At 42.3% G+C, this 19,403-nt stretch overlaps 1 protein-coding gene across 1 annotated transcript; it reads left to right on the top strand.

The window, feature by feature from the left end:
- Positions 1-4,663: 4,663 nt before the first annotated feature.
- LOC308669034 (cytochrome P450 2J2-like) lies at positions 4,664-11,661 on the top strand. The gene is made up of 5 exons (XM_081329483.1): positions 4,664-4,838; positions 5,771-5,912; positions 6,286-6,473; positions 7,190-7,331; positions 11,341-11,661. Exons 1-5 carry the CDS (start codon positions 4,686-4,688, stop codon positions 11,529-11,531), a joined length of 816 nt encoding a protein of 271 aa, XP_081185609.1. The 5' UTR covers positions 4,664-4,685; the 3' UTR covers positions 11,532-11,661.
- The last annotated feature ends 7,742 nt before the right edge of the window (positions 11,662-19,403 follow it).

Below are 19,403 nucleotides of genomic sequence, written 5' to 3'. Positions count from 1 at the left end.
TCAACTTAGTGTCCACAACTGTAACATCTGTAATTATTCCCAACAAACATCCCTCCGTTTAAAAATCTTCTGTATGTTCCACCAGACTTTTATCCGAAAAGCCTTAACCTTTTTACAAGTCCACCATATATGAAAATATATTGCGTCTTCATCACCGCACCTCCAACATTTAGGCTAATAATTCAGATACATACTTAGCGTTTTAAGATCTAAATACCATCTATAAAACATTTTGTAAAAATTCTCTCCTAGATTTCAAGCTTGTGTAAATTTTACATTCCTCACCCAAATCTTTTCCCACCTCCCACTACTTGGCTGTAAGTACGTTGTGAAAGTTCCATAGACTTCTGCTGATCTTGTTCTTTTATCTTTTTTGATCGTTTTAAAGCAGCACGCGTCACCCTCTGTTCTCTGGGATCATCCAAAGATGTTATAACTTGATCTCCTCCAGCACCATTCTCCTCTGTCTGTCCATCTTCAGCCTCTTGATGTTCTCCTTCTCCAGATCCCTTTGCAGCTTCCAAAAGTGTTAATGGGGTTGCTTTTAAAACTTTATTGTAAAAATCACGCGCTTGCATCACAGTAACCAGACGGTACCTTTTACCTTCATGCATCACCATCAACCCAGCTGGGATCTCCCATCTGAACCTTATATCTCGTTGCTTGAGCTCTTGCACAAGAAATGTAAAATCCTTCCTTCTCCTTAAAATCTTTGGAGGAATTTCTTTTAAAACCAGAACTTCTTGATCAGCAATCACGACTTTAGTATCATAGGCAGCTTGTATAACTTCATCTCTAATTTCCCTTTTTGCAAAATAAACCACCACATCTCTAGGCAACTTTCTCTGTCTAGCAATCCATGAGTTCACACGAAACACTTTATCCATGCCTCCTTTTATTTCAGATGCTGGCTGTTTCAATACCACTTCGAGAGCCTCAGAAACCAGCTGCTTTAGATCTTCCTTAATATTCTCCTTTAAACCTCTGATTCTAATAGCAAACTGCATCTGGAAATATTGAACAAGACTCAATTCTCTATCCATTTTGTCTCTTAAATCTTCATTCTCCAATACTTTTGCTTCTAATATGGCATTCTTTTGAGTCAAATCTTCCACTTTTTCATCCAAATCTTCCACACATTCAGCCACTTTATACACTGAAGACAAAATGTCTGCCTTCATCACACTGAGCTTCTGTTCCATCCTCTCCTCCATTCTCTCCTCCAACTTCTCCAATTTCTCCTCCATCTGTGCAAATTTATCACCCATTGATTCCAAAATTACCTGGGTATGTTTTTCAAGAGCATCTTGTAAATCCTTCGATGTCAATACATCCGGAGGATGCAATGCCTGCAATGATGATTGTTGCACCGGAGAAGTTCCAGCACTCCGAAGAGTTTTAGGGGGAGGTTTAGCCGCCATCTTTTACTTTCAATTGTGACGCACTTTCACTTTAAGTTTAAAAAGTCCATCAAGCTCGAGAGTAAAATAAAATAATCCTCTTCACCTTTTCCTCTTGTACCGCTCTGCCTGCTCTTTTTATTCCATAGTCCTTCCTTCAGGCAGGGGTGGTCGCAGACGCCTGGCTCTGCTCCATGAAATCAGGAGCAGAGGCGCTGGCCAGCTGGGAGCGACCCAGGCTACGGGGGAGTTCGATCCTTCAGCCGCCCAAGCTGCAAGCTCAGGCGGCCCCGGAGAACTCGACCCCTACCTGGGGCCTCACCCCCTCCTCTTCTCCCGAGGAGGGGGCTTCAAATTCGCCTGAACAGCTGATCGGCGCTGTTTCGGGCGAAAATCACTCAGCTGAGCCGCGGGCAGCCCGGGAAGGCTGTCTCCGGCGCCGCGCAGCCACCGGAAGTCCCCGTGAGTAATCATTTTCTTATTGAGTCCCTTAGATCTTTCTAAGTCTATCAGCACTTTGAAAACCACTGTACTAGAGTGGCTTCTACATCTAGGCAAGTAGACTAAAGTTTTCATTTACACAGAGATTCGGACAAATTCCAGGTTTAAAGCTAATCCTATTTGTTCTTGGGAGGAAAAATGTCCAATGTTTGCTCCACATCATTCTCCAAACTTACATTGTTCCTACTTGCTTATTTTATGAGTTCATCATTTGTCATCTGCAGTGTATGCGAAGTTCATGGTCATAGGCCACTTAAGGTCTCAGCCAGAGATTCAGAGGCCTTTCCTCCTTTGCCACTAAACATTTGATATAGGGCTGCAGTGGGAAGATTCTTTGGAAACCACATAGGAAATTCTGTTTTGTGACAGAGAATGGGGGTGGAAGGCTAAGGTATTGTACTTAGGTTGAACTTCAAGAAGAGCAGTTTGCAGTTCACCTTCTGATACTATATGAAAGCTCATTGGAGGATTTTATTATTATTATTATTTATTATATTTTTATACCGCCCTTCTCCCGAAGGACTCAGGGCGGTGTACAGGGCAATAAATATAAAAACAGAATACAAAAGTTAAAAAACGATTAAATATAATGCCCAATTTAAAATTTAAAACAATACTTAAAAACATATTAAAACCCCAACCCTAACCCATCAGACCAGGTCAGATTGCTCAAATAAATACATTTTTAGATCGCGCCGGAAGGAGCGAAGGTCGGGGGCCATCCGGAGCTCAACCGGCAAGCGGTTCCACAGGTCTGGCGCGCCCACAGAGAACGCCCTCCCCCTGGGGGTCACCAATCAGCATTCTTTGATCGGAGGCACCCTGAGGAGGCCCTCTCTGTGGGAGCGCACTGGACGGAGGGAAGTTGACGCTGGCTGCAGATGTTGCCGTAGGTAATCCAGACCCATACCATGTAGGGCTTTGTAAGTCATTACCAACACCTTGAATCTCACACAGAGGGCAACCGGCAGCCAATGCAGCTCGCGGAGCAAAGGTGTAACATGGGAGTATCGGGAAACTCCCAGTACAACTCGCGCAGCTGCATTCTGCACCAGTTGGAGCCTCCGAGTGGACTTCAAGGGCAGCCCCATGTAGAGAGCATTACAGTAGTCTAGACGAGAGGTCACGAGCGCATGAGTGACTGTACGCAAGGATTTGAGATCAGCCTCTGGTTGTTTGTTTGTTTGTTTAGTTAATGTGGGGGGAAATGGGAGGAGGGACTGCTAGGATGTCCACTTCAACTCCTGGGGAAAAAGAGCATAGAAAGACCAGCACAGAAAAATAAAGAAAGAAGTTCTAAGAAGACATAAAGCAGAGTTTCAGGAGGGAGAAAACATTATTCTCAGAAAGATGTTATGGCCGAAGTCAGAACTGAGGGATTTTAAAGATCCGCCCCAAATTTTGATCAGAACTTAGAAAAAGGTTAACCAGTACCAGTAACAGGCCTAGAAATGTTGTCTTAATGGTATCTGTGTATATATATGTGTGTGATTTGGGAGAGGGACAGAACCCTCCGATAATAACAAAAAAAGGCCTTATTTAAAAATAAATGGTTTGCCTGGAAAAAGTGTGAAAATGAAATATCTGTATGTGAAATTGTTTATGCAAGCAGTTTTAATGGAAATGACTGTGTGCAATGCCTGAAAGGCAGGAATTTAGTTGCCTGCAATGTGAGATTTCTGGAAGAAACTGGGATTCCCGAACAGAAAGGGGTGGTTATTGAAGTTATTGAAGAAGAGAGAGAAACTCAATTATACCCTGAACGTAAGAAAAGGTTTGAGAAACCATCTGGGAATCATGAAAACTGTGTGACTGTTAAGGAAACCCCACTGGAGGTTGGGGGAGTGTGTGTGTGTGTGTGTGTGTGTTTGAGTTCTCTCACCCCACCCAGGCTGTGGAAGAAACAGTAAATTGCAGATTTGTTGTTCTTGTTGTTGTTGTATAAGTAAAAGGTGTTTGCATGAGAATCTGAAGAGAGAAAATTATATTGTTGAAAGAATGATGTAAATGAAAGAAATTCAAAAGGGGCCAGGGTCCCTGTGCAATTTTTTTTTATTTTGTTCAGCCTTCTTCATTATCGTTGGAATGGAAAAAGGGAAAAGAGGGGAGAGTTTTTGGCGATCATTTTAAAACTTTTCTCTCTGCTTAACTCTGGCCTGGAAGCTGGAGGGAAAGGAGGAAGGCGGGGGGGGGGGAGACTGAGATTTCAGTTTTTTGCTTCTAATTTTGCTCAGGGACAAAGAACAAAGAAAAACTAGTTTAGCATAGGTTCTCCTTGTCATAAATGTATCATTTCATTTCCCTGCTGAGTTTTGTGTTCAAAGCTTAGTTTGTGTTCAGCCCAAAATTTCTGCTGTTAAGCGAGAGTTGTTAAATGGGTTTTGTCCCATTTTATGACCTTTCTTGCCCAAGTGAATCGCTGCACTTAAGTTAGTCACATGGTTCTCAAGCGAATCCAGCTTCCCTGACTTTGCTTGTCAGAAGGCTGCAAAAGGGGATACCCTGACACACACACACCCCGGACACTGTGACCACCATACAATGCATTCAGAAAGTATTCAGACCCCCTGCTTCACTTTTGATCATGCGATCATGGGGATGCTGCAGCGGTTGTACATGTGAACCATGGTCACAAGCCACTTTTTTCAGTGTTGTTGTAATTTTGAACAGTCACTAAATGAACAGTTATAAGTCGACGACTACCTGTATTACCTAACCCATCAGGGAGATGATAGGAGTTTGTTTTTGCTTCCTACATAGCTCAATGATTTGTTTCCATGGCTAATGAAACATCTCCCGGGACCTCATCAGAAGATACAAGAGTCCGTTGAGAAAGGGATATCAATTGTAAAGGAAGAGGCAGAGAAACACAGTCAAGATTTGGCCCAGCGTCAGCCAAACGATTTCCTAGATCTGTATCTACTCGAGATAGAAAAGGTAAAGATCCTTCTGGAAATTTTAGTCATGCCTGCTAGGATGTCAAGAGGGTTTTTTTGAGGTTTGAGAATAATTCAGTCAGAGCTAAACTGGAGGTGTTCTGAACTAGAAACTTTTCAAATTCAAGGGTGATCTGTTTGGAAATCTTTATTCAAAGTCTTGACGCATGTGATCAGTTGAAGTTACTTTGGTCATATGGCTTCTTGTTGTAAATTAATTAAAAAATAAGAACCAAATATTCAAAACACCCAAAATCAGCTGTTTAATGTCATGACAAGAGAGTAGCAAAATGATCAGACAATCTTCAATGTGACCTGTACATGTTAAATACACATTCTGTTTGAGAATGGAACATTACAGAGAATTCCAGAACATTCTACGTCTTCTCCACTTCCACGCTAACCTGCTCCAGTGATTTCCAGAAATCTTTCATCTGGAAGTAATTCTTGGTGTGTCACATGGGTTTCACTGCTGAGATGACAATCCTATGTCATTTGGAACACCACGAACTACTTCTAGTGTACACGATTCGCTTCAAGAAAATTAGACTTTATTTTGGATCACAACAGCCGGATCAGCAAGGTCCAGAGAAAAAGTGAGAAGTTCCAGATTTCTTTGGAATGTTCAATTACCTGGAAAAAAAATAGATTTTTCATATACCAAATTCTAATTAAAAAAGTCAGTTCAGTGTGGTGGTTAAGATGTAAGATTAGAAACCAGGAAACAGTGAGTCCCACTTTAGAGACAAAGCCAGCTGGGTGATTTGGGGCCAGCCATTCTGTTTCAGATCTAGGAAGCAGGCAATGGCAAACCACTTCTGAAATCTTGCCAAGTAAACTGGAGGGACCTGTCAAGAAGTCACCAAGAGTCAAGAGTAACTCGAAGGTACCCAAGTAATAAATAATTCTAACTAAAATCTCCCCTTTTGTTAGAAACACAGTGAACCCAACTCTACCTTTGATAATGGAAACATGACTCATAGCATTCTGGAATTGTTCTTTGCCGGGACAGAAACCACATCGAGTTTTCTGCAATGGGCTTTGTTTTTCATGGTGGCCTATCCAGCTGTCCAAGGTAAGAAAATAGGGTAGTTCTGGCTCATCTAGGAAATAAGACTGAATAAATCATTACAGAGACGAATTTCCCCTGTGCCCAGCTTCACCCTGAAGGATGCATCTTTACGTCTGCCAAGGAAATCCCCAATTCTAGGAGATCTCCCTTCCTAGAAATGGGGCAAAACTCACTTTACAAATGTCTCACTTAACAGAAATTTTGGGCAGAGGAGCAGCGTTGAATTGTCGCCTAAGATTAGTGTAATATTAGTCAAATACTAAATATGAGGAGTAACTGTAGTAACATTATGCAGTCGTAAAGGAACACCCTCTACAATAGAGTGGTTTATTTGAGCTCAAATACAAATAATACCCTTTTCTCACATTTCACCCAGAAAAAGTCTACAAAGAAATGGAAACTGTTTTGGGTTCCTGTGACTCAGTCTGTTACGAAGACCGGTGGAAATTGCCTTACACTCACGCGGTGCTTCATGAAATTCTACGTTTAAAATACGTCTTGTTCTTTAGTATTCCCAGGCAAACGGTGACAAATGTAAACACATGTGGCCTTTTTATTCCAAAGGTAAGAGAGATCCAGATGGCATTGCTCCACCAAATAAAACGAGCATCTAAGAGTCCCTCTTTATGTCATAGAAAAGAGCCTTGGTGGAGCAGTGGGCTAATGCCTCCTTAAGTAACACCAGCTGCCTGCAATTAGTGCAGGTTCGAGTCCCACCAGGCTCAAGGTTGACTCAGCCTTCCATCCTTCCCAGGTAGGTAAAATGAGGACCCAGATTGTTGGGGGCAATAAGCTGACTTTGTAATAATGCTGCTTGGGGGGGGGGGCAAAAGCCCTAATTAGCAGGCATATACATAGAATGAAGGCTATTGCTAAGCACATTGATTTGTGCTTAGAGTGTAAGCCGCCCTGAGTCTTCAGAGAAGGGCGGGATATAAATGGGATTAAAATAAATAAAATAAATAAATAAATCCTTAGAGCAACTTCTTGGGTTATGCAGAGTCTTAGAGGCACACTAAAAGAAAAAAAAAACTAAAAGAAGAAATAACTTTATAATTTATGTATATGCTTATAACCAGTCACACATACATTCTCTCTTGTCTTCGTGCAGAAGTATCTAAAATCATGTTAACACTGCAGTGGTTTTGATAACTATAGAGAAGGAACAAGTGGCACCAAATTCAGAGAAGCAGTGTTGGATTGTCGCCTAAGATTAGTGTAGTATTAGTCAAATACTAAATTTGAGTTGGCTTATTCTTTGTCAATTGTCTTCCTTTCAGGGAACTTTTGTTCTTACAGATTTAAATTCAGTTCTTCATGATCCCAAGCAATGGGAGAATCCTGAAGACTTCAATCCAAATCATTTTTTGGACAAGGATGGCAATTTTAGGAAGAGAGAAGAATTTCTGCCATTTGGAGCAGGTAAACTCTGAATAATTTTCCTAGTGGTTAGGGACTGGCTAGAATGGGATGGGATGGGATAGAACAGAACAGAACAGAACAGAACAGAACAGAACAGAACAGAACAGAATAGAATGTGAAGTGAATCACTGCAGTCGTTAAATTAGCAACACGGTTCTTAAGTTAATCCGGCTCCCCCATTGATTTTGCTTGTCGGAAGGTCACAAAAGGGGATCATGTGACCCCCGGGGGGACACTGCAGCCGTCATAAATATGAGTCAGTTGCCCAGCCTGTAATTTTGATCATGGGGATACTGCAATGGCCATAAGTGTGAAAAACGGTCATGGGTCGTTGTAACTTCAAATGGTCACTAAATGGTCTGTTGTAAGTGGAGGACTCCCCGTAATGACTTAATATTCTTACAGCCAACAAACTAACAAATTCTGTAATTCCCCCTTGTCTGTATATATATCTGAACTCAGCTGTCAGTAGCTACACGGTGGAGTCACTTCCTTAGAAAAGAAATGTACAAAAATGTACAAAATGTACAAAAAGGAAATTTATGCTGCTTCAAAATTTGCGAAGTAAAAAGTGATTTTTTGCTCCTTCTCTCTAGGTCCACCTTGTATTTTAAGTATGTGTGTGTGTGTGTGCGCGTGTGTGTGTATTCCTTGATAAGATTAAAAATGCGAATCCCAGGCATGTTAAAATTAACAAACTAAAAATACACTGGGATGGAATAAGGAAAACTAAAACAGTTTTTTTTTGCTAAAAGATCAAGCTTTCGTTGGCTAATTGCCAACATCATCAGGATGGAAATGTTGGGGTGGGGAGATCGCATTTTTTACATTTCAAGTCACCATTTATGAACAGGTGAAGGGTACCCCTATGGCAGGGGTGTCAAACTCAATTTCATTGAGGGCCCCATCAGCATTGTGGTTGCCCTTGGGGGGCCGTGTGGGTGTGGCTAGGATGGGTGTGGCCTACTGGGTGGGCGTGGCTAGGATGGGTGTGGCCTACTGGGTGGGCTTGGCCAGCTCAGAATCAGGTGCTTCTGGGGTTCCTGGGTAGGACTGGGGCAGATCTGAGGGTCTCCGGCAGAGGAGGGTGGGACCGGGGTGAGTGCCAGGACATGGTCCCTCCCACCCTCCCTCCCTTCCATCCTCTGTTCTTTCCTTCCTCCCTCCATTCCTTCCTCCAACTGTTCCTTCCTTCTTCCCTCCCACTCTCCATTTCTCCCTCCCTTTTTCCCTCCCTCCCTCCCTCCCTCCCTCCCTTCCTTTGCCTTCTCATCTCTTTCCTTCCCCCGCACTCAGGAAGGGGTAATGGGAGGGATTGCCAGCACTAATATGCTGCTGCTGGCCATTCCTATACTATGTGGGTGGGTGGGGGCGGTCCTGTTGAAAGGGATGCCTCGTGGCTGCAAGGCTGGAGGTGCTGGTGGGGGTGGGGTGATGGCCAGTGCTGGCATCCTGGCTGAAGTCAGCCTGCAGGGCAAGACAGCCAGCAGGGATGCTGGACTCTACTTATGTGCACACCCAGGAGGTGGGATGGGGCTGCCCCGTGGATTTAAAGCTGCATCTTAAGCAGTTGTTTTAAGATGCAGTCGGCCCAGGTTTGAATCTCAGAAGGGTGTGGCTGACTGATGAGAACAAATGAGTTTGAAATGGCCATATCAGCCTCCCTTTAATTGTTTGTTAGCAATCCAAAAAAAATTACACACACACACACACACACACACACACACACACAAATATATGTGTAAATTTTTTTTAGATTGCTAACAAAGAATTAGCAAACGATTGTTAGCAATCTAAAAAAAAATTATACAAATATGAGCTGTCACTGTTGTGACTACTGCTGTTGTTTTCTGAGGTTTTCGCAGGTAAGTTTGTATGTAGATCTTTGGTCATTCGGGTTTTTTCCCACGTAGAATTGGAGGTATCAGGGCGACGTTTCGACGAAATCTCATCCGTCATCCTCAGGCTGGTGACTTCAGCTTCGTTCTTCTGGGAGAAGTGTGTGGTAGTGGCTGTTTTTTCTTCTTTTTTAAACTGCCAGAGGGGTGTGGTCTGTGGGTGGAGGTGTGCTCTGATTGGGTGGGGGGTTAACTGTGTTCTGATTGGGTGGGAGTGTGTTTTGAATGGAAGGGCTGGTCTCAGCTGCCAGCCTTAGACCTGAACTGGTGAGTTGTGCTGCTTTTGTTCGGCTCCGTGTTTGTGGTGGTGCCATGTTTTTATAGTGGGTGTCAGTTTGCTTATTGTGTGGTTTGGAGGGGTTTAAAGTGGCTGATGTTGCAGCTGTAGTTAGGTTTCTGTTTTGTGGTTGTGTGTCGTTATCGTTGTGGGTTCGGATTTGCTTTTTGAATGGTTGTGTGGTGGTGATGTCATGTGATGTTATCATGAGTTTGGGTCTGGTATCGTTCTTGGTGGTTGGGACTCGTCTGTCAATCAAGGCGGGTTTCCAAATGGCTGGTAGGCGAGAGGTATCATCTCGTTTGTTCATGCTGTGGGGGCGTTTTTCTATCTCGATGGCTTCTCTGATTATTCTGTTGTTAAAATGTTCAATTTTGGCGATAGTTCTGTTTTTTTTAAAATCAATTTCATGACCCGTGGCTTTGAAGTGTTGGAACAGGGATGAAGTTTGTTCTCCCTTTCTGAGTGAGTTCCTGTGCTCTTCACTTATTCTTCTGTTGGTCTGTCCGAAGTATGTGGTGGGGCAGGTGGTGCATGGGATTTCGTATACTCCTTGGTTTTCTAACCCAATTATGTCTTTGGGGTTTCTTAGGATGGTGGATATTTTTCTGTCTGTGTAGAATGCTGTTTTGATGTTGTGTTTTTGGAGGATCTTGCTGATTCTGTCTGTGGTCCCTTTTAAGTATGGGAGGAGGGCTTTGCCATTTTCTTGTTCTTTGTCTTGGGTTTTTGTGGGTGTCTCTCTTCGGATTAAGTTGGTAATCATGTTTCTTTGGAATCCGTTGGCTGTTAGTACATTAGTGAGAGTGTGTAGTTCGGTTTTTAGGTGTTGTTCGTCAGCTAGGTGTTTTGTTCTGGAGATGAGTGTCTTGGCTACAGAGTTGATCTGTGCTGGGTGGTGGTGTGAGTTTAAAAAAGAAGAAAAAACAGCCACTACCACACACTTCTCCCAGAAGAACGAAGCTGAAGCCACCAGCCTGAGGATGACGGATGAGATTTCATTGAAATGTCGCCCTGATACCTCCAATTCTACGTGGGGAAAAACTCACACACATAAATATATATATATTTGGCTTGCTAACAAAGAATAAAGGGATACCGATATGATCATTTCAAACTTATTTGTTCTCATCAGTCAGCCATACCCTTCTGAGATTCGAACCTGGGCCGACTGCATCTTAAGCAGTTGTTTTAACCCCTAGGCCACAGGCTCTCTCTCTCTCTTTTGTTAGCTGAGATTCTTTGTTAGCAAGCCAAACAATTTACACAAATATGAGCTGCCACTGCTGTGGCTACTGCCTGTAGATGGCCTTGGGCTAGGCTGAAACAGAAAATAAGATTTGTCCCATGTCTGGGACTAAGCAAGTGTATTCTGAATGCTTAACAAACATTTAACACATATCTTCCTTGCTTCTCAGCTAACAAAAGAGAGAGCGAGAGCCTGTGGCCTAGGGGTTAAAACAACTGCTTAAGACGCAGTCAGCCCAGGTTCAAATCTCAGAAGGGTATGGCTGACTGATGAGAACAAATAATTTTGAAATGATCATATCGGTCTCCCTTTATTCTTTGTTAGCAAGCCAAAAAATTTACACAAATAAGAGCTGCCACTGCTGTGGCTACTGCCTGTAGATGGCCTTGGGCTAGGCTGAAACAGGAAATAAGATTTGTCCTGTGTCTGGGACTAAGCAAGTGTATTCTGAATGCTTAACAAACATTTAAAACACATATATACCATATATATATGGTATCTTTGCCCATGATAGATGCCAGGGCTGCCCTCTCCGTGATGGCTATCATTCTTCCCTTTTTGTTTTTCCTAATATTTCCTTTGCAGGGGCTCGTATTTGTGCAGGGGAAGCCTTAGCCAGAATGGAATCTTTCCTTTTCTTCACCAACCTGCTGAGGACCTTTAAACTGCAGCGGCCGGAAGGCGTGAAAGAACCCAGTCAGGAGCCACTACTAGGAGTTATCCTACATCCTCGCCCCTTTAAACTCTGTGCTGTTCCTCGTTGCCGGCCATCCTAAAATAGATTAAAATGAATATAGGATTTGACTGATGTGGCTTTTTAAATGATTTATCAGTCATTCATAGGTGGCTCTGCCTTAACCTGCTCTCTGCTCAAGCTTGCTCTTTCCTAAAGGTTGGACTAGATGATCTACAAGGTCCCTTCCATTCTATTCTATTCTATTCTATTCTATTCTATTCTATTCTATTCTATTCTATTCTATTCTATTCTATTCTATTCTATTCTACTCTACTCTACTCTACTCTACTCTACTCTACTCTACTCTACATTATTATTATTATTATTATTATTATTATTATTATTATTATTATTATTATTACAATATTACAATAATATCTTTAAAAAGCAACGTGGTTACAATAGTTCCATTTCAGACAAATAAATATTATTAAAAATCTCCAAATTATTGTAACCAATACTTCCTCTCTCTTTTTTCTTTTAATACATACTATCTCTTATCTATATTAATAATAATAATAATAATAATTATTATTAATAATAATAATAATAATAATAATAATAATAATAATAATAATAATAATAATAATAATAAAGTTGGAAGGGACCTTGGAGGTCATCTAGTCCAACCCCCTGCTCAGGCAGGAAACCTTATACCATTTCAGGCAAATGGCTGTCCAGTCTCTTCTTAAAAACCTCCAGTGTTGGAGCATTCACCACCTCTGGAGGCAGGTTGTTCCACTGGTTAATTGTTCTAACTGTCAGGAAGTTTCTCCTTAGTTCTAGGTTGCTTCTCTCCTTGACTAGTTTCCATCCGTTGCTTCTTGTCCTGCTTTCAGGTGCTTTGGAGAATAGCTTGACTCCCTCTTCTTTGTGGTAGCCCCTGAGATATTGGAACACTGCTATCATGTCACCCCTCACCCTTCTCTTCATTAAACTACACATACCCAATTCCAGCAACCGTTCCCTATATGTTTTAGCCTCCAGCCCCCTAATCATCTTTGTTGCTCTTCTCTGTACCCTTTCTAGAGTCTCGACATCATTTTTACATTGTGGTGACCAAAACTGGATGCAGTATTCCAGGTGTGGCCTTACCAAAGCATTGTAAAGTGGTATTAGTACTTCACTTGATCTTGATTCTATCCCTCTGTTAATGCAGCCTAGCACTGTGTTGGCTTTTTTGGCAGCTGCAGCACACTGCTGGCTCATATTGAAGTGATTGTCTACTAGGACTTCGAGATCCCTCTCACAGTTACTACTATTGAGTAAGGTACCACCTATACTATACCTATGCATTTGATTTTTCCTGCCTAAATGTAGAACCTTACTTTTTTCACCATTGAATTTCATTTTGTTAGATAGCACCCAGTGTTCGAGTCTGTCCAGATCCTTCTGTATCTTAAGCCTATCTTCTGGAGTATTGGCTATTCCTGCCAGCTTGGTGTCGTCTGCAAATTTGATGAGTTCCCCATCTATCCCCTCATCCAAGTCGTTAATGAAGATGTTGAAGAGCACTGAGCCCAGAACAGAGCCCTGGGGCACCCCACTACACACTTCCTTCCATGTAGATGCGGTTCCATTGAGGACCACACGCTGAGTACGGCCTGTCAGCCAGCTACGAATCCATCTGGTGGTAATGCTATCTAACCCACATTTTTCTATCTTATCAAGTAGTAGGTTGTGATCTACTTTATCAAATGCCTTACTGAAGTCCAAGTAAATTATATCTACAGCATTCCTCTGGTCCACTAGTTTTGTCACTTGGTCAAAGAATGTAATAAGATTTGTCTGGCATGATCTGTTTTTGACAAACCCATGTTGACTTTTAGTGATGACTTTGTTTGCATCAAGGTGTTCGCTGATTTGTTGTTTGATTATCTTTTCCAGAATCTTCCCAGGTATTGAGGTCAGGCTGATAGGTCTGTAGTTTCCTGGATCTATTTTTTTCCCTTTATTGAAGATGGGAACTACATCAGCTCTCTTCCAGTCCTCTGGTAGTTCCCCAGTCATTAAATAGTTTTCTATTTTTAATAAATATTTTATTAGAATTTTTTAACATAACATAAAACATTCAGTTTTTATAAACAGAATGTTGTCTGGGTAACATTTATAAGACAATCCTTAAACAATTAATTTCTATCATCTATATTCCATATGTTAATTTCATTTGATTTCCCCTTTCCCCAAAGTATCTTTCTTTGCAAAACATTAAATTAATTATTTTAATTAACAACAGTTAAGTATATAGTTTCAATAATCCTATTTGTCATTTTAGTTGCCTTATCTCTCTCCCCTCCTGTTCAACATCTATATGAAGCCGCTGGGCGAGATCCAGTATGCTGATGATAACCAACTTTTTTTCTCCACCCCGAACCAACCCAGTGATGCCCTCGCCGTGATGTCCCGTTGCCTGGAGGCGGTCCAGGTCTGGATGGGGAGAAACAGGCTTCGTCTCAATCCTGCCAAGACTGAGTGGCTGTGCATACCGGCATCTCGGGTTAACCAGACTATTCTATCTTTAATGATGGGGGGTGAGGTGTTACCCCCCCCGTTGAAAGGGCTCGCAACTTGGGCGTCCTCCTGGATTCACGGCTCAATTTTGAAGACAACATAGGATCCGTGACCAGAGGGGCTTTTGCCCAGGTTTGCCTGGTGCGCCAGTTGCGACCCTATCTGGACCGAGATGCCCTACGCACAGTCACCCATGCGCTCGTGACCTCCCGGTTAGACTACTGCAACGCTCTCTATATGGGGCTGCCCTTGAGGACCACTCGGAGGCTTCAGCTGGTGCAGAATGCTGCTGTGCAAGTTGTGATGGGGGTTTCCCGATACTCCCATGTAACACCTCTACTCCGTGAGCGTCATTGGCTTCCGGTTGCCCTCCAGGTGAGATTCAAGGTGCTGGTGATGACCTATAAAGCCCTTAATCTAGAGGTGAAGGAGGATCCCTTGCAGGGTCGTGCTGAGGAATTTAGCCAACATCTGCTGGACAAAATCGCTCGGATCCGGACCAGTCTGGATTCCAACTGGGCAGAGTCTGACGATGAGAACATGGACAGTCTTGTTGATGTTATCTGGGAAGAGTTCGATCCTGTGACTCTGGACAAGGTAGAAAGGATCATGAGGAAGCTAAGCTCCACTACATCCTTATTGGACCCGTGCTCCTCCTGGCTGGTTTATTCGGCTCGGGATGGGACACGAGGCTGGATCCATGCAGTGGTAACTGCTTCATTGAAAGAGGGCAGTTTCCCCGCAGCCTTGAAAGAAGCGGTGGTGAGACCCCTCCTCAAAAAGCCTTCCCTGGACCCAGCTGTTTTAAACAACTTTCGCCCGGTCTCCAACCTTCGCTTTCTTGCGAAGGTTGTTGAGAGCGTAGTGGCGTATCAGCTTCCTCTGTTCCTAGAAGATACTGATTATCTAGACCCGTACCAATCGGGTTTCAGGCCCGGACACAGCACGGAGACGGCATTGGTCGCTCTGATGAATGATCTCTGGCGGGCTCGGGACAGGGGTCATTCCTCTGTCCTGGTCCTATTAGACCTCTCTGCGGCTTTTGATACCATCGACCATGGTATCTTACTTCGGCGTCTCAGGAGATTGGGAGTGGGAGGCACTGTTCTTCAGTGGTTCTCCTCCTACCTTCTGGAACGTTCACAGTGGGTGTTGGCGGGTGACCAGAGATCGACCCCGAGGCCTCTCATTTATGGAGTTCCTCAGGGGTCGGTCCTCTCACCTCTCCTGTTTAACATCTATATGAAGCCGCTAGGTGAGATCATCCGTGGTTTTGGAGTGGGTTATCATCAGTATGCTGATGACACCCAGCTTTTCATCTCGACCCCAAACCACATCAGTGATGCCCTTGACGTGATGTCCCGTTGCCTGGAAGCGGTCCGGGAATGGATGGGGAGGAACAGGCTTCAACTCAACCCGGACAAGACTGAATGGCTGTACATACCGGCATGTCGGGATATTCAGAGTATTCCATCCCTTAATATTGGGGGCGAGTTACTGCCCCCCGTAGATAGGGTTCGCAACCTGGGTGTCCTCCTAGATTCACAGCTCTCCTTAGAAGATCACATAGGAGCTGTGACTAGGGGGGCTTTCACTCAGGTTCGTCTGGTGCGCCAGCTACGACCCTATCTGGACCTGGATGCCTTACGTACAGTCACCCATGCACTTGTGACCTCTCGTCTTGACTACTGCAACGCTCTTTACATGGGGCTGCCCTTGAGAATCACTCGGAAGCTTCAGCTGGTACAGAGTGCATCTGCACGGACGCTTTTGGGGGCTCCCCGATACTCCCATATTACACCTCTGCTTCGTGAGCTGCACTGGCTTCCAGTTGCCTTCCGGGTGAAATTCAAGGTGCTAGTGATGACATACAATGCCCTACATGGCATGGGTCCGGATTACCTACGGGAGCACCTACTGCCAGCGTCAACACCCCTCCGTCCTGTGCGCTCCCACAGAGAGGGCCTCCTCAGGGTGCCACTGGTCAGAGAATGCCGGCTGGTGACCCCCAGGGGGAGAGCATTCTCGGTGGGTGCGCCAATCCTCTGGAACCGCTTACCAGCCGAAATCCGGATGGCCCCCGACCTTTGCACCTTTCGGCGAGATTTAAAAACCTATCTATTCCAGCAAGCCGGCCTGGCCTGATAGATTTGGGGTTTTATTTGTAGATCTGGGGTTTTATTTGTTTTATTGTTGGTTTATTGTATACTTACTTTGCTCTGTACACCGCCCTGAGTCCTCCGGGAGAAGGGCGGTATATAAAACGAATAAATAAATAAATAAATAAATAAATGGCTTGGGTCCGGGATATTTGAGGGAACACCTGCTGCTGGCATCAAGTTCCCTTCGTCCTGTGCGCTCCCACAGGGAGGGCCTTCTCAGGGTGCCGCCGGTAAAAGACTGCCGGCAGATAACACCCAGGGGGAGGGCCTTCTCAGTGGGTGCACCTGCCCTTTGGAACCAGCTGCCCGTGGAGCTTAGGACTGCCCCCGACCTTCAGTCATTCCGCGGGGACCTGAAGACCTGGCTCTTTGAGCTTTCCGGCCCAGGCTGAGAGTTTTTAATTGGGGTTTTATATTTTTCAGGGATCAAATTTAATTATTTTAACTGTTTTTAACTTTTGTATTGTACTGACGTTTTTAAATACTTGTGTTAGGCATATGGTGCTAGCCTACAATGTTGGGTTGAAAATATATTAACCATAATGCTATGTCTTTAAGTTGTTAATTGGCCAATGGGTGTGTAAGTGTTCTCATGGCCATAAGAGGAAGCTAGGAACGTAGCTTCTCTCTCTCTCTCTGAATTCACTGATCTCTACTATTACTGTTTTTGCTCTGCTGTTGGTTTACTACTGTTGTAAACCTGAACTGTGTATTGACCTCTGGACCGGTAAGAAGACTTTGTAGTTTGGATTACTCCTTGGACTGTTGCTATTGTGTATGACTTGGACTGTTTATTTTTGACTGTGCATTTTTGTTTTTACACCACCTCAAAGTAAAATACTTTTTGCTTTTAGAACTCAGTGTATTTCTGTGTGTGATTTTTACTGCTCTCAGTGCCCTTCCTTGTCTGTGCAACTCTTTGGTAGCACAAGGAGACCTCTGCACAATAAATTCCAGAACAACTTGTAAACCGCCCTGAGTCCTACGAGAAAAGGGCGGTATATAAATTCAATAAACTTAAACTTAAACTTATCATAAATCCTGTTACCATGTTTATTTCAGTTTATTTCTCCCTCCAAATTCTAAATATTCTTACAAGTGACAATCTTTTCAACATTTAACTACATTTACATTGGTGGATTTAATTCTGTTTTTTCCATATAAACCCACTCATGCTTTTATATTTATTAATCAATAAGTTAAAAAAAAGTAGAAAGAGAAAAGAAAAAAAAGAAAAAAAGAAGAAAGAAAAAAAGAAAAGAGAAACAAGGGGAAAAAAAGACAAGAGCACTGAGATACAAAAAATAACATATAACTTAAAAATATATATCCCTCCTAATTTAATATATATTTATTCCCTTCTTATTCTTTTTGAATAAGAATGTATTTAATCTGTCTGAACTTTGATCATTCCATTCAATAATTCTAATCATCTAATCCTTTAACTCATTCAAAACACATTCTTTAATGGTTTTCTTATTGTCACATTTAAATAATTAAAACATTTCCTTTGTTTAAATCATTTCAACTTTTTTTAGAAGAATAATAAAAAAACCCCACATTACATTAGTTAAGGGGGAAAAAAATTATCCCTCTAAGAGTAGTATATTTCAAATTTTTTCCATTTCTTTAGCCATATTCAAACAAATGTTTCTTTTTAAAATATTCCTTCTGATAATCTCCATCTTCTTTTTCCTGAATTTTCATTTTAATCTTTTTTCTCTGGTCCTTGCCTTTCTTAATCAATATGTTTTGCTGCTTCATTTGTTTCCCTATAAGAATTTTTTCTCATTCTTTTCCTTACCTTCAAAGTTGCTTAGACATGTTGAAATATATCCCATTTGAATTAAAGCATAGTTTTTTATTTTATATGGTTCCATCTTCAAGTCTCTATCCTCAAAATTATATTTAGTCATCTCTACTGTATTTTCCTGAGAAAGTATTTGTCAAGGCTTTTTTTGAATGCACCTTGCTAATTAACTCTTTCATTCCTGTTTTGGCCTGACTCAAGGCTTATCCACAGGATATAGTCAACTTATGACAGCTCATTATTTGTGTAAATTATTCATATATACACACACACACACATATATATATATACATACATACATATATATATATATATATATATATATATATATATATATATATATATATATATATATATATATATATATATATATATATATATATATATATACACACACACAAAAAAAAGCCTTGACAAATACTTAACACACATTTGCCTTGCCTTCTAGCTAATAAAAGAGAGAAAGAACCTGTGGCTCAGGAAGTTAAAACAACTGCCTAATATATAATCAGCCCAGGTTCGAATCTCAGATAAAGGGTATGACTGACTGATGAGAACATAAAGAGTTCGAAATGATCATTTCAGCCTCCCAAAATTCTTTATTAGCAATTTGAATAATTTACACAAATAATGAGCTGTCATAAGTTGAGTATATCCTGTGGATAAGCCTTGAGTCAGGCCAAAACAGGAATGAAAGAGTTAATTAGCAAGGTGCATTAAAAAAAAAGCCTTGACAAATACTTAATATATACTGTATATATACATATACATATATATATATAAAAATATACATATACATATATATATATAAAATACACACACACACACACACACATACACAGTGCTTTTTTTCTAAAAAAAATGGTGCCGGAACTCTCATCTTGGCGGACAGAGGAGGGGGGGCACTGCTGCTGTGGTCATGGGTCCGAGGGTTGTTGGTGGCGGGCTGTCCTCCGGCTGGTGCTGTGGGAGCAGCGGGGCCCGCTCTATATGGCAAGGCTGCACGGGGCGGCTGGCGGAGGCAGTGTGGGCCAGGCGATGCAGGGTGGCTCTCTGGAACAGTTTCCTTCAGCTTTTTTTTTGTGTGTGTGTGCAAAAAACGGTGCCGGAACATAGTTCTAAGCATTTTATGGGGGAAAAAGCCCTGGATATATCACATATAATTGAAGATTGTAATTAGTTGCGTGTGCACGTTCAGTGAGTGTGATTTATTTGTGCTGGCATTTCTAGGCCTCTTTCCAACCACATCCAGAAAAATTTGTAACAAACATTGGAATTCTTAAGGCCATGTTTGGTATTTCCCAGCAATCTGTTACTGGAAGGAAAAAGCAATCCCTGCTGCGTTACTGATCCCAGAGAAGCATTTGTATATATGCAGGTATCCTTAGGGTGCCATAGTTATGGATGAGAAATATTGGTTGCAAAGTTG

Source organism: Vipera berus (genome assembly GCF_964194415.1).
Source record: "Vipera berus genome assembly, chromosome: 5".
In the NCBI taxonomy this organism is placed as follows: domain Eukaryota; kingdom Metazoa; phylum Chordata; class Lepidosauria; order Squamata; family Viperidae; genus Vipera; species Vipera berus.
The sequence above is the reverse complement of the archived record's forward strand: the minus strand, read 5'-3'. Positions and strand labels throughout refer to the sequence as shown.

Excerpts from the sequence above, each read along its gene's own strand:
- LOC308669034 (XM_081329483.1), top strand. The coding sequence starts at position 4,686 with ATGAAACATCTCCCGGGACCTCATCAGAAGATACAAGAGTCCGTTGAG. Across the intron at positions 6,474-7,189 it reads GTGGCCTTTTTATTCCAAAG|GGAACTTTTGTTCTTACAGA; the intron begins GTAAGAGAGATC and ends TCTTCCTTTCAG. Across the intron at positions 7,332-11,340 it reads ATTTCTGCCATTTGGAGCAG|GGGCTCGTATTTGTGCAGGG; the intron begins GTAAACTCTGAA and ends TTTCCTTTGCAG.